The sequence below is a fragment of the Rattus norvegicus genome, chromosome 11, assembly GCF_036323735.1.
Source record: "Rattus norvegicus strain BN/NHsdMcwi chromosome 11, GRCr8, whole genome shotgun sequence".
NCBI lineage: Eukaryota > Metazoa > Chordata > Mammalia > Rodentia > Muridae > Rattus > Rattus norvegicus.
The window spans coordinates 49,317,539-49,331,455 of NC_086029.1; the positions used below are offsets into that span (position 1 = coordinate 49,317,539).

Here is a 13,917-nt window from a genome sequence, read left to right on the forward strand (position 1 = left end):
CTTTCTTTCTTTCTTTTTTTTAGACAGAGTCTCATACTCTGGCCTACATTTTACACGGGAGGTGGTACAAGCCAGTGAAAGAGACCCTGTCTCAAAAAAAAGAAAGAGGTGGACAGCACACAGTGCTGAAGAATAACACTGGTCCTGTGAAGCCTCGTTTCCCCAGTGTAGGGGAATGCCTGGGTGTTGAGGTGGGTGTAGGTAGATGGGAGAGGGAGCACCCTCATAGAAGTGGGGGGGGTAGAAGAGGGGAGAATGGGGAAAGGGGATAACATTTGAAATGTAAATAAATACCATGTCCAATTTAAAAAATATAAGCTAGGCTGGCTGGCCTGTGGCCCTCACATGCCAGGATCACAGGCACATACTCCCTGCCCGACTTTTGTCTTCAAGGTGTGTTTAGGGGATCCAGCAGAGGGGCCCATACTTGTGAGGTGAGCTCTTCGCTGACTGAGCCATCTCCAGACCCCAGGTTTCTTTTCTACATCATTTTAATAACATCTGGGCCCATGTGCCTGGTAACTAGCGCAAAGCTTAAGCTTCAGGTGACCCATCTCTAGAAATGGTTTCCAACCAGTTAGTGAGTGTCTGGGCTCTGGAGACAGCCTTCCCTATGAGCAGAGACATGTAGGGTAGTGGAAGTGTGCAGCTGTGGTCCCGGAGACCAGAACGTGGTGCTTGGTTGCCAAGGATACTTTCTGGTAGTCAACACACATCTTTCCATTGATGGAAATGTGAATTATTGCTCTGACTTCAATCACTGTCCTTTCTGAATCACCACACAAATAGCCAACCATGTTTATGCTCTGAAAATACACAGAGAAGGCAGACATTGTCATAGTGATGCCGACTTCTGCCCTGTGCTTCATAGCACATACAAAGCCAAGTGCCTGAGCTTACAGGCTGGCGAAGGTCCAGGTAGAGCATGCACCTCTGATCAGCTATTCCACTCCGAGGGGCTTGCTTTCCGCTGGCTACTTTGTGTGTCTTCTTTCAGAATTCTGTTCAGAGATTTGTTCCCAGAAGTCCAATTCCATAGGCAATGGACTCATCCGTTTGCATCTAAAAGGAACAGCATGGTAATCTTTGACAACATGCAAAAGAAAATAGCTGTCTCCCTGGATTGGAGGCACTGAGGTGAAAAGCCAGGAAAAAGGTGTTCTAGAAGATAGAGCCTGGCTTGGCTACGGTGAAGGCCACAGAGAACAAGGCCTTATCAGCTAAGGATGGCTCCAGGCAGTGCACACTGATAGATAGGAAAGCATTTCACCCAGAGAGCTGTGAAGGGAGAGGCTGTGGGGAGGGGAAAGCTGAGTGGAAGGTGGTTTTAACTATCACACTGCTGTTAGTCTCTAACATCTCAGCTAGCCTCTTTCCTTCTGTGTGTCCTATTTCTCTCATTTCTCACCTTCCTCTTTCGTGTCAACTTCTCTGTGGACTTTGAGATTGGGGAGTGTTAGAGACACTTGGTGGACCCAGGTCTCTGCGTTAGTGAGGCTAACTGATGTCCTTTTGGGGCTTATGGTATTTTACAGTTCTTCTGGCATTGGACTATTCTTCCCCCTGAAAACAGGCGAGATGTTTGAGAGCACTAAGTTTTCATAGTTTGCTTCTCTGAGTCTTGCATCTGGATGTTTGGAAGCTCAAGGTACAGGTGAAGTTCAGATAACAAAGAACACTTCATGCCCTGGAGACCCAGACAAGGTCAGAGACAGAATAAAGACTGGTTATTCCAAAGCTGCGGAAAGAATTTAAAACCAGACTCCCCCCACTTCCCCCATAGAAACCAGACCTAAAGCAGAGAGAAGGTAGTTGGTGACAGGGTAGGGAAAGCCCTGTCCTAGTTGCTGGCCCTGTCCACGTTTTGTGTTGTCAAGTCCTGGAAGAACCATGCCTTTTCAACAGATGGAAAGCAGATGCTATACTCTGCAAGGGAAAAGATCACAAAAAGCAGGGGTGCCTGCAGTGGGGAGCTGGTAAAGTGTACAGATGCAATGGAAGTGTTGTGTGAAGCATCATGGGAGATGCTCCAGCACTCTGGGTTGAACCCAGAGCCTGATACATGGCAGGTAAATGTGCTGCCCCTGAGATATAGTCATAGCCCCTTTAAAGTTAGCTTTTCATTTTGAGACAAGGTCTTAAAGCCAACTTGCTTCAGCCAGTCTTGAACTGAGCCTCAGCCTCCAGTGTAGCTGGCATCAAAGGCCTGTACCTCCAGACCTCCCAGGACCTGAGGTCGTTAGAGATAAAACACTGTGAAGAAAGGGCCACCCACATCAGAAAGTTGACAGAAGGGTGCAGCAGAATAAAAGTCAAGGGGATAAAATGCTAACCCACTAATGCCGTGCTAGGCAGTAGAATGCCTTTGGATATCCACCGTTACCTTAAATTCCGTGTGTGCACTGGCTGTGACATATGTGTGAGCAGATGAGGGTCATGGATGGAAGTTGAAACCCTAATAACAACAGCTTAAACAATAAGCCAGATTGGTCTTCTCTCATCAAAAGGATTCTGGAGGTCAGTATCTTCCAGGGAGCACAGAGGGTCCCAGTAACCATTCTTCCTTCCTCTGGATAAGAACTCTTCCCTCTATGGTCCAACACGGCTGCCTAAGCATTGGCCATTGCACACATAGTTCAGCCAGAAGAAAGCAGGGCATGTGGGGAAAAGGATAGGAGGAGAAATTTTCCTGCTAGCATGGTAGCAGCCAGAAGTTAGTTCTGCAGTCGTACCCAGCAGTGGAGAAGCTGACAGCTATCTTCAGGATAAGCATGTGCTCACTTGATGACTTTTCTATCTAAGAGGAGGGTGGAGAGAGGCAGCAAGTAGACATGGCAGCACACATCTGACTCTGGAGTTTCTTGAGCACATTTGTCCCAGTTGCTGTTTTACGGGGAAAGCCGTGCAGGGCAGGGAACTTGTCAGAGACTCTTTGATGGAGGGTGAAGGAGGGGAGGAAGACACCCCCCTCTCACGGTTCTCCATCTTAGCAGTTAACCACTGACTGTAGAGAAGGAACTTCAGCTCATTCTACATGCCCAGAGGGAAGGGGACCTTCAGTGTGCTGTCCTTACTACCCCTGAAGGTTCTGGCAAATTCTTTCCTTCAACCTGTTCTTCAGAAAGAAGGTGGAGAGTCCTTGCTGTCCTGTCAGCAGAAGCATAAGATCACTTTTTTTATGTAACAATGTCCCTCTCTACCCCTGTCCCTGATTCAGGAGGTAAGGGCAGAAGCCACAGGTGCCAGCATTGCAGTTTCCCATAGGGATACTTTGTTACAGGGTAAACATACCTCACAGGACTTCAGGGGAGCAGAGAACCAGGCTGGGCGTTGCTAAGACGAGTGAGGAGATTGTCCCCTGATGAGTCATTCCAGCATCCTAACACAGGGCACCAGGCAAAGGGCAGTAAGTGAGGCATCCCTGTGCTGCTCCAGAGAACCCCCTACACCAGGGTCCTAGTGTGCATGGAGGTGAGGTCCTCCTATGTTTGGGTCTTACCTAGGGCTCCCTCCTTCCGTCTTGGATCCTAGCAGTCCATACATTGGTTAGAGCCGACATGGTCGACAGAGTTCCATTCCCATGAGTCCAGCTGGGAATTAATTCCTCTAGTTCAGCCTCCTCAGTGCATGCCAGGTGAGCCAGCCAGCTAGCCAGCTGTCAGGTCCTTAACAGTAGTAACCCAGACCTCCTGGTTAGAGCAGCGTGCACCCAGTTCTTATCCCTATATGACCCCAACCTAGATTCCTGTGTGCGTCATTTTCCAGTATAGGGAGGGACGTGAAGGGAACAGAGTAAAGTCTCAGAGACTCGCTCTTCCTAGTTAAGCTGTCTCTCTGTGCACGCCTGACTGTAGTCTTTGATTTCCTCTTAACAAAGGAAGGATTTTTGACTAATACTGAGCCCTAAATATAAAGGCAGGAGCTTTAACCTCTGTCCCCTCAGAGGGTGGGTGTCTAGGGACAGGCTCTTTAAAAGTAGTAGTCAAGATGAAGCTGGGTGGGATGTATACTTTTAAGAGGAGGTCTGGACATAAGGCCTTTAGGACCCAGAAAAGGTGCAGGGCATCTGTAAGCCAAGAAGACACTCAGGGGAAACCCATTTTGCTTGAACCTTGACCTTGGCTCCCAGCCCCAAGGGGGTTGGATGAGTGTGGGACAATCAATGTTTGTTTCTTAAGCCCCCCACTCCCCCTGGTATTATTCAGTTGTGACAGATTTGGAAAATGAACATGGCTAGAAATGAGTTTTGTCTTTCCAGTACAAAACTATTTTTCGAGTGATGTATAGATTGGCCTTTGTGGGGAGGGACTTGGGGGACGTTTGGCCCTATGACGGCTCTTTCTTTACAATCAGTGCCTGTAGGTCTATACATACTTGACTAGTTAAGAACTCACAGCTGGGGTGCCTGCAGGGTTTACTTAAGCCCAACCCAGCTCCACGGAACTAGCGATGGGACGAAGGTTGGGTTGCGGGAAGCACAGAGTAAACCATTCTTTTCAGATGACCAAATTAGGCTTTCTGTCCTCCAAGAGCCAAGCCATACAGCACTGGACGGCAGGTCTCAGGGTACCTCTATTTTAGGACAAAGAATTACTCTCCCTTGGGAAAAGCTGTGTGAACCAAAGAAGGGGCTAGCCCGGTGAGTGGGAGATTTGTAGGAAAGGGGACCAGGCTTTTGTGTGATTTAGGGGACATCACGAAGCAGGAAGTCTACTTGCATGCTGTGGCTAATGCCTGACCCTCACACATTAATCCCTGCTTCTTTGCAGAGGCCCGGAAAATTGCAATTGTTCACACCAGCTGCCCTGTGCAGTAGCTGCAGAGGCTGCCGCAGGAGCTCTGTGGCTTGCTGTGATCACACCTCCTGCTCACTTCCCAGTGACCCTTCCTCACCCAGCAGCACCTTGCTGAGGAGGGGACACTTTGGACCTCTGTGTACTCTGTTTCCAGTTTTTAAGAACACTTTGTCTTTTTTTTTTTAAAGGGCACTTCATAAAACACAGTGTTCAGTGTCAGCACTGTATAGTCTGCTTATGTGCATAAAGTTCTTTTTATTATTAATTTTAGTTTGGGGAAGAAGATGACTTTGTCTTCTCCAAACTGGCTGCCTTATGGTCTGAGTACACCTTCATCCATTTTGAGGCTTAAGGAATAAAATCTCTCAATTCCTGCGTGTTTTCTTTGCCAGTCACTTTGACCATTATAATTCCAAGGGCAAGGTTTGGGTCCTCAGAAACAGCCCACGCTGGCTCCCTATGGCTCTCATAAGAGAGAGGTATGGATTCAGCTCAGGTCCCCCAAGCGCTTTGTGTGGACTGGCTTAATTGTATCAAGGGCAACACAAGTCACAGGGCAATTCTTTTAGAGTTAACGTTATACTTTGAAAGGCGGTAGGACATCCCGCAAACCTTGGCATTCACATACCCCACTTGCAGGGCGTGCTTAAGTTTAAATTCCAGTTATTTCCTTATGGAGTGCTAAGATTTTAGTCCTTTTATAGTACGCTATGTGCTTCGACTTCTAACGAAGGGAAACTCCCACTCAGGACAATTATATCCCAATTTACTGGTTATGTACCGGTTTCTGATCTACAGGATTAGGCCTTAGGAGGTAATTAGTTTCTGTCAAATAAAGCTCAAACTATGGAGAGCTGTGATTATGTAAATGGAGGCCTTTGCATGTGTGTGCTTACATGGGGTGTGTGCAGTTGTAGGGTGTGTTAAAGCTGAAAACCGTGTTCATGACTTATTGCTAGTACCATGAGACAAGGATGTCACGTTATCGTAAGTCTGGAAACAAATGTATTAAAGAGTTCCTTTCTCAAGGTCAGGGTCAAATATGATGTGCATATGTGTGCATGCATGTATGTGTACATGCGCATGTGCGGATGAGTGTGTGTGTGCCTCTGTATGTGCACATACAGTGTGTTTTCAATGAATATCATACATGGAGGGAAACAAACCCCAGAGTCTTTGTCTCATGCTAGGGATCAAACCTAGGGTCTTGTACATACTAAGTAAGCTTTGCTCCGCCACTGAGCTACACGCTCCATATCTTATACATTTGAATTCTGCTTCATTTCATCCTCTCTCGGGCTGGGGTGGGATCTCTGAATAGCTCTGTCACGCTCTCGGTGACTTTCCACGGCTGTTAATTTCTAAGGAGTTAATGTTAGTTATTCGAGGTCTGCTGCTTGGACTGTGACTCCAGCTTACCAAATTGTCATTTCCAAGCCTTGGAGAACTTTTGAGTCTCTTCTCTCCCTTGGGAGGTGGGTTGGACCTGTCCCTTTCATGCTGGCCTCTTCTGGTGGCTCACTTGATAACCACCACAGAAACATTCTCATTCTCTCTCTCTCTCTCTCTCTCTCTCTCTCTCTCTCTCTCTCTCTCTCTCCCCCTCCCTCCCTCCCTCCCTCACTCCCTCCCTCCCTCCCTCTCACTCTTTCCTGTCTATGTTGGCACCTTGCTCTGGTTTGGAAATCTCTAAGGTTCTAGTTTTCAATGAGTGTATGTATCCATTTTCTGCTCTCCTCTGGGAATCAGGAGCTTAAGTGTATTCTCTGCTATTCCCAAGCCCCCAGAACAGGGATAGCTCAGTGTGGATCCACTGCTTAGAGGTAATAAGTCCTGGTGAACCCAACCTGGTCAGCTGGTGGGCTTTCACATGCCAGTTCACCGAATCAGGTGTTTAGACTGGGAGCACTGAGGTCTGCTCTCTCCCAGAGCTATGCTAACTGCTGCACACAGGAGTCCATCATTCCTGCTTACATCTGTGGAGCATAAATAGCACAGCATCACAGCAGACTGGGCCCTGGCCAGTACTTACCAGGTGATCTTGGATGAGGTACTTCGTTATTTCTGGCCTTTGTAACATGGGAACAAACATTCCGTAGCACATAGAGACTCAGAAACCAAGCAAAGTGGCCCAGAAATCCCACAAAACCCCAGAGTTACGTGAAGGGTCATCATAGCCTAGGTTACGACTCTCTCCCATGATTCGATTTAAAACTCTAATCCCTTGTACCTCAAAATGTGACTGCATGTGGGATTGGCATTTTCAAAGAGATGGCTAGCACACTCACGGAAGACATCAGGGCAAATGGTAATCCAGTAAGGCTGAGGTGAGGTCCTGTTAGGAAGGGAGTCTCCGAGTTTGCAGCCACTGGGATAGTCTTCACCACATAGGGGCACAGTGGGAAGGCAGCTATCTGAAGACTGACGGAGAGGACTCAGGAGAAACCAGCCTTGCTGATTGATACCTCTGTTTGAAATTCCTCCAGACAAGAGGAAACATAGTCTACACTGTGTTCTGCCACAGTGACCTCACCTGACTGACTGGCTGGCACTTGTTCAGTCCTGTTGATTGATAGTAGGTGGGCAAACCTATGGACCTCCATCACACCATACTTGATACCTGTCAGAATCCGTTAACGTGCAAACCAAGCTGTGTTTTCATGATGCTACCAGAGGCCTGGGTGGTCCTTTGGGGTTTTCTTCAGTTGGCAGTTCCTTAACTTTGTACCTAAGATTCCCTTTGCCAATCAAATGATCTGTACAAGAAGACTCAGGGAAGCACATGGGGAAAGATCTATTTCATGCTCAATAAGGATAGACTTTGGTTAAAATGAGTTCTTTCGGCAGGGTTACCTGAACACTACCGTGACAAGGTCAGGCATACTGTTACCAAGCATCATTGTGGATACGAGAGCTGTTGTTTGCTTAGCAAATGGTCAGTAAGCCAGGGTTGTTTGTGTTCTCTAAGGGAGCTGCCAACTTTTATACAGAATCTGCTGAGTAGCGTGGACTCGTCCCTACTCTTGACCACTCTGTGACCAGATTCAGCATTTTATTGTCCGTGTGGAAGGAAGCGGCAGACTTCTAGAACTCCGGGCAGATGCAAATAACGTCTGAGCTCAAGTGTTATGGAAAAATACTGCTTGCTCAGTGATAAAAGCCACCATCGGAGGTGGCTGATGTAGGTTTGTCCAGTCCAGGCAATGGAATCCTAAACGGAAGTGTCAGATTGAGCCCACTCAGTCCAGAGACAAGCCTTCAAACATCTCTATGAGGCAATCCACAGAGATGAAAGGGTTGTGTCGCCAGGTGGGAAGGGCAGAAGGGCAATGGCAGCTTACCTACTGGCAGTACAAACACACCTATCTCTCAGGGATAGAGATAGAGGTCCCTCATGTGTTCAGGGTCCTCCTAATTGTAGAGACTGGGGTGGGCTCTTCTGCAGAAGTGAGTCTCCCTCTATTCCATGACCTGTGAGTTGTGCCCAGCACTGGGTGGCATGAATGGTTGGTCCTTAGTACGTTTTCCATGGCTTGAATCACACAGCTGGGACCATTTCTGCAACAAGCCAGGCTTACTTAGCTGCCTAGACTGATCATGAAGCATCCATGATGATACATGTCGTTCTTTCTCTGAATTAGGGCAGGTGTAACCTGTGAATCACATCCACGGATCAGCATGTGCAGAGAGCCCAGGGTTTGAGTGCCTCATGCTTGCCTTCACCCCTTCTACTGGCCTCGGTAGCCCTGGCCATGCATAACCTGATACTACTGTTCATATTGAAGTTTAACTTGCAGTAAGGTGTTGAGATACACACTTGGGGACTAGGGAAGGAAGGAATTTGACTTCCACATTTAAAAAAGAAAACCCAGAACTATGTTAGCTGCACACTGATAGGTTATTTGTCTGCCGCTAAAATGAGCCAGTTTAAACCAGATTAGATTATTAAAGGCAGGTTTTTTTTTTTTTTTTTTTGGGAAGCTGCTCTCTGGTGGGGGAGTTCACTGGCCCCAAGGACCAAGGCCAGGCAAGTTGCTATGGGAAAGGTGGCAGGGCTAGAGGAGGGAGAGAGAATGAGAGAAGGGGGTGCAGAGAGAGAGAGGGAGAGAGAGAGAGAGAGAGAGAGAGAGAGAGAGAGAGAGAGAGAGAGAATGAATATGAATATGAGAAAATGAGGATGATCCTGTGTTCTCTGGGATGCTGCCAATATACCAGCTTGGGGAGGACAGGGCAAAGTCTGGGGTCTGCAGTTTGTGTCTCCCACCGGATGTCGGAGTGCTGCTGTACACCAGGCCAGAAGGGAAGAGCAAGACCGGGATGAACAGGATCCTGGTCTGGCTGAGAACGAGTTCCAAGTGCTGGAGAGGCAGAAGAGAGAAGGCCTTCTTTGGGAGTCTTACTGTTACAACTTTGTTCCTCATGGCTATCTTTAATGAAGCATTTCTCTGAGATGATCTTAGCTTGTTCATATGTCTTTATTGGGTGTGGATGTGAACCAGGGATTATATAATTTTATGGGAAGGCACAAGACTATCCAGGAAGGGAAGGTCATTAGCTGAAGGCTAAGGCTATTGAGGTGCTTCATTAGCAGGAAGAGGTGTTCCAGGTACTGTGTTACTCAACTGACTGCTGGTGGTCACCTTAGTTGCGTGTCCTGGTTAAGTGTTCCAGAATAGGGACAGAGGCAGGGAGGGAGCTGCTCTACTCCCTGCTGTCTCAAATCTCTGGGATTCCCAGGGTTTGTACATGCCCTGCCTCACCAATCCCTTGCCTGTCTGGTGGCATAGTCCGTGTGCTCTCCTCAGTTCTATAGCTGCGCTCAATCCTCACACCTTCTGTCATTCATGAACCAAGCACCCCTAGCTGGCCCGGGTGTGGCTTTGGCTGCACACTTCCTAGCCATGCTTCCTTAGACCGTCGTTGTGAATCCTTAGTACAGGTGGAGGGACTGAGAACAAGGACCCACTGGCCAAGAGAAATTACACACTGCAGGGCATGGCAGTGTCTTAGACCTCAGGCAAAAGTGTGTGCTGGCTTGACAGAGCTGTTCCCAACCAGCAGCTGCTAATTGAACACGCAATTGGTGTCAAGCCCTAGGAGAGCTTCTAGAACAAGGTAGACAGAGCCCCTCCCTTCCCAGGTTCACACTTGGAGTGTGAACAAACCAGGAATGAAAAGAAAGAATTAGACTAACGAATAATGAAGGCTACAGTGAACCACAGTCTAGGTCTTTGTGTGTGTGTGTGTGTGTGTGTGTGTGTTTCTCTGTGTGTGTGTGTATGTGTGTGTGTGTTTCTCTCTGTGTGTGTGTATGTGTGTGTGTTTCTGTGTGTGTGTGTTTCTGTGTGTTTCTGTATGTCTGTGTTTGTGTGTGTGTATGTGTGTTTGTGTGTGTATGTGTGTTTGTGTGTGTGTATGTGTGTTTGTGTGTGTATGTGTGTTTGTGTGTGTGTGTGTGTGTGTGTGTGTGTGTGTATGTGTGATGGGTAGTGTAGTGTATTTTCAATGGGTATAATATATTTATAGAAACAAACCCTTGGGTCTCTGGCCTTCTTATCTACAATGCTGAGAGCTTCTACAATATCAACAGCAAATGCCGTTAGCGAGTCCTAAGCTCTGCTCTAGAGTGAAGGAGGAGGCCGACTTTCTTCAGACTCAACCTCCATCATCAACTGTCATCATCACTAGGGACATTCAAAGAGGACCTTGGGAGATTACAAAGCTGCCCAGATTCCTCTCTAGTCATCCACTGCTGATGCTGAGCTAAGGTACTCAGATCTGGCCAATCCTGGCTTCCAGGCCCCCATGGGACCGTCTCCGCCGTTAGATTTGATGAGCTGTCTGTCTTCCTCCTGTTCTTTCTACCACTCTGATTCCTGGCCAGCTTGGTAGATGGAGATTTTGCTTCTCCTATGACAATGTAGACTGCCCTGAAGGGAGGCAAGACTCCGAAGTAAACAGAAAATGGCAAGTTCTTAAATATCAGAAGTTGCTTTGTAAAGCGTTGTAATATTTCTCAGATGAGTGTGGCATCAATAAATCCCTCTGGGTGGAAGATATTAGTTTAAGATGTAATTGTAAAATTGATTTTTATGACCCATCTTTACTACTGCATCTCGGATTCCCTAAATATACATAATTTCCTGCATCTTCATTTATCACTTGTCAGAAACATAAAATTATTGTTTTATCCCATTATTACAAAAGGGAGAAGATGGATCGGGCCCTTCAAAAACTGTGTGGGCTGCAGCAACATTTTTTTTTAAGTCTGTGTAAACCTCTCCCAAGATCGCTTGAATTGCAACTAATTTCCCCATGGTCCCTCTTCACAGTGGATCCAGGGTCTCCTCTGGGAGGGAAGGATCAGAAATACAAAGCCCCAGTGACAAATGAGAACTCACAGAGCTATAGAGCCATACACAGTGTTGGCATTAGCACAGAGCTCGGGTCACTGTATATCTGCTGGGTTCTTGCCTTTTAGTTCCAGGCCAGTGGGTGGGATGACATTAACTTCTCATTTCTCAGCATCTACTTAGGTTGCAGGCGATTTCTATCCTTTCCTGTGGCCCCGTGGCACCCATCGCTGTATAGATCAATAAGCAAAGGGCTACTTGGCCTGGAGGAATGTAGCTGTAAGCATTGGATCATCCTATCTCTCTGTCGGGCCCCGGGGATCATGGAGGATGCCTTCAGTATTCCCTGCACTCCAAGTCTCAGCCCCTGCAGTCATGGAAGTGACTTAGAAAGGGAAGTGATTCAGGTCATAACCCACCACACTAACAAGGCTCACACGGCCACAGGCAAAGTGCTCACTGCCAGAGGAGGAATGGAGAAGTGCCTGGCACGATCCAGCCAGAACCTGCTCGGTCTCTAAGAAAGCCAAGAGGATCTGCAGTGGAAATGCCTCGCTGGAGGCTCCTGAAATATGTAGGGGTCCTTCTGCATGCCTGTCACCTATCATCCATTTACCACTTACCATGTGTCTGTCTGCATCTGTCTGTCTTCCATCTGTCAATCAATCCATCCATCTATCCATCCATCCATACATCCATACATCCATCCATCTATCCATCTATCCACCATCCACCCACCTATCTGTCTGTCTATCTATCCACTATCCACCATCCACCATCCACCCACTAGTATCATCTTTCTACTATCTTCATCATCAATCATCATCGATCTATTAATCTATCATTATCATCTCTCTGCCTTCTACCGTCACCTACACATTGTCTACTACCATCCTGTGTATGTATGTATGATGTATGTATGTATGTATTGATCTACCTATCATCTATCAACTATATATTACTATCTGTTTATGACTAATATTTATCTATCATCTTCCTACTGTCTACTATCACCCTATCTATTGTCTATCTACCTACTATCTTTCTACCTTTCTATCAGTCATCTATCATCTCTTTCACCTATCTAGTGTCATCTTTCTATCAATAGTCTATCTTATCTATCTTCCATGCATCTATTATTTATCTATTATCTTTATCATCTATTATTTCTATCACCTCCTCCCTCCCCACTCTCTGTTTTATCTAGCTAGCCTCTACACAGTGGCATGCTATTCAAGGGTGGCAATCTGACTTCTCCCTGGGCTTAACAAATGATCAGGTTTGCCCCTATGGGTACCTTTCATTCAACTGCACAAGAAGTTGCCCTAAGTCAGGGCTGGGGTGCCTGTGTCTGCATTCAAAAGAGACAAATGATTCTTCTTGTGACTCCAGTATTCAGCCTTCACTGGGTTGGAGGATGTAAAAAGATGTCCATTCTCTGACTGGAGGACTTGCTTTCTTACTTTTTGGTCACAGTTCAGAAGTGCCTAGTACAAAGGCCCAATTACCTTGAGTCCTCACTTGGTGCTGGCTTATAACTGGCCTTCAGCACCCATGTTAGTATGAGTTGGCCTCCCTGCCTAAGTAGACCCACCACTTTTGCTTTTCAGTATTACAATGTATCACTTATGGAAGTGCGATCTTAGGGTGATGGTAAAATAGTATCATTTGGTTATAAAAATAACCCAGGGCCTGGAAAACAATGAGCAACTCTTGTTAGCAACAAAACACAGATGTCCAAAGTATTTCCCAGTCAGCTCTGAACACAGTGACCAACAGCTAGCATCATGGACTATCTGTGACTTCCGTCATCCTGCTCATGGTAAAGTTCAGATAGCTAGAGAGCTGTAGATTCTGAACGTCTGGAACTTTCTACCATATTCCCTTGGGTTTTGCTTTACAAATGAGGCTTCTGTTGGGGTGGGTGAATGAGTACCTGAGCACATACTGGGGTGGCCGCCTAGCCTCATGCATCTAGGCTGGCCCTGCTCTTCCATTTTCAGGTGGTCACCTTATTATATTTCTGTTTTGTTGTTGTTGTTGTTTTTGCTACAGATGGGCAGAAGAAGGTCCAAGAAGAATTTGATATCGACATGGATGCACCAGAGACAGAGCGTGCAGCTGTGGCCATTCAGTCTCAGTTCAGAAAATTCCAGAAGAAAAAGGCAGGATCACAGTCCTAGTGGGGAAGCTGCTTCCTGGTCCACCCGAAGACACCAAGTTCAACCACCGTCCATCCAGAAATGAGAAGAACAATACCCTAGAGCAAAGTCATCCACACCCAGTACACACTCCGCTGCTAACCTGAAATGCATGAACAGAAACCCATAGTATTTATGCCCCTCTAGGCAGGTGTCCACAATAAAATTGTGAGCAGCTTAATCTGTCTGTCTCCATTACAATTCCTCTGCAACGATTTTCCTCGATGTTGTAATAAAAAGGAGGTAAGAGGAGCCAATCTAGTGTCTGCCTTCATTTCTCACATTAGGCGGGACCATACGGTTCCTGTCATACAGTTAAAGACAAACTGTAAGTCAGGTGTCACTTATATTCTTAAAACTTTAGAACTTTTGTTAGGGTGGAGCTATTCATCTTCGACCCTGAAGTTCCTATCTCATTTACAGAGTATGGGCTGCCAGTAGGTGGTGGCTGTGTTTCCTTACCTGGGAAATGTAGTCTGTATCCTTGACTGTCCCAACATATCCAGGAGAACGTGAGGTCTGGGAGTGCATTGCATCTGGGGTTGGGAGGTCACCCAGGTGTGCTTG

General features: G+C 46.8%; 1 protein-coding gene across 3 annotated transcripts in view; it reads left to right on the plus strand.

The window, feature by feature from the left end:
- The window catches only part of Pcp4 (Purkinje cell protein 4), a 102,002-nt gene extending 88,354 nt beyond the window's left edge, over nt 1-13,648 (plus strand). Inside the window, exons 3-4 of one of the 3 annotated variants that reach the window (NM_001270538.2) lie at nt 11,597-11,723; nt 13,205-13,648. In NM_001270538.2, coding sequence (NP_001257467.1) covers nt 11,597-11,723; nt 13,205-13,332 — 255 coding nt within the window. In that variant the 3' untranslated portion in view covers nt 13,333-13,648. The remainder of the gene's footprint in view (nt 1-11,596; nt 11,724-13,204) is intronic. The other 2 variants (XM_039088042.1, NM_013002.4) reach the window with 2 other exon arrangements.
- The last annotated feature ends 269 nt before the right edge of the window (nt 13,649-13,917 follow it).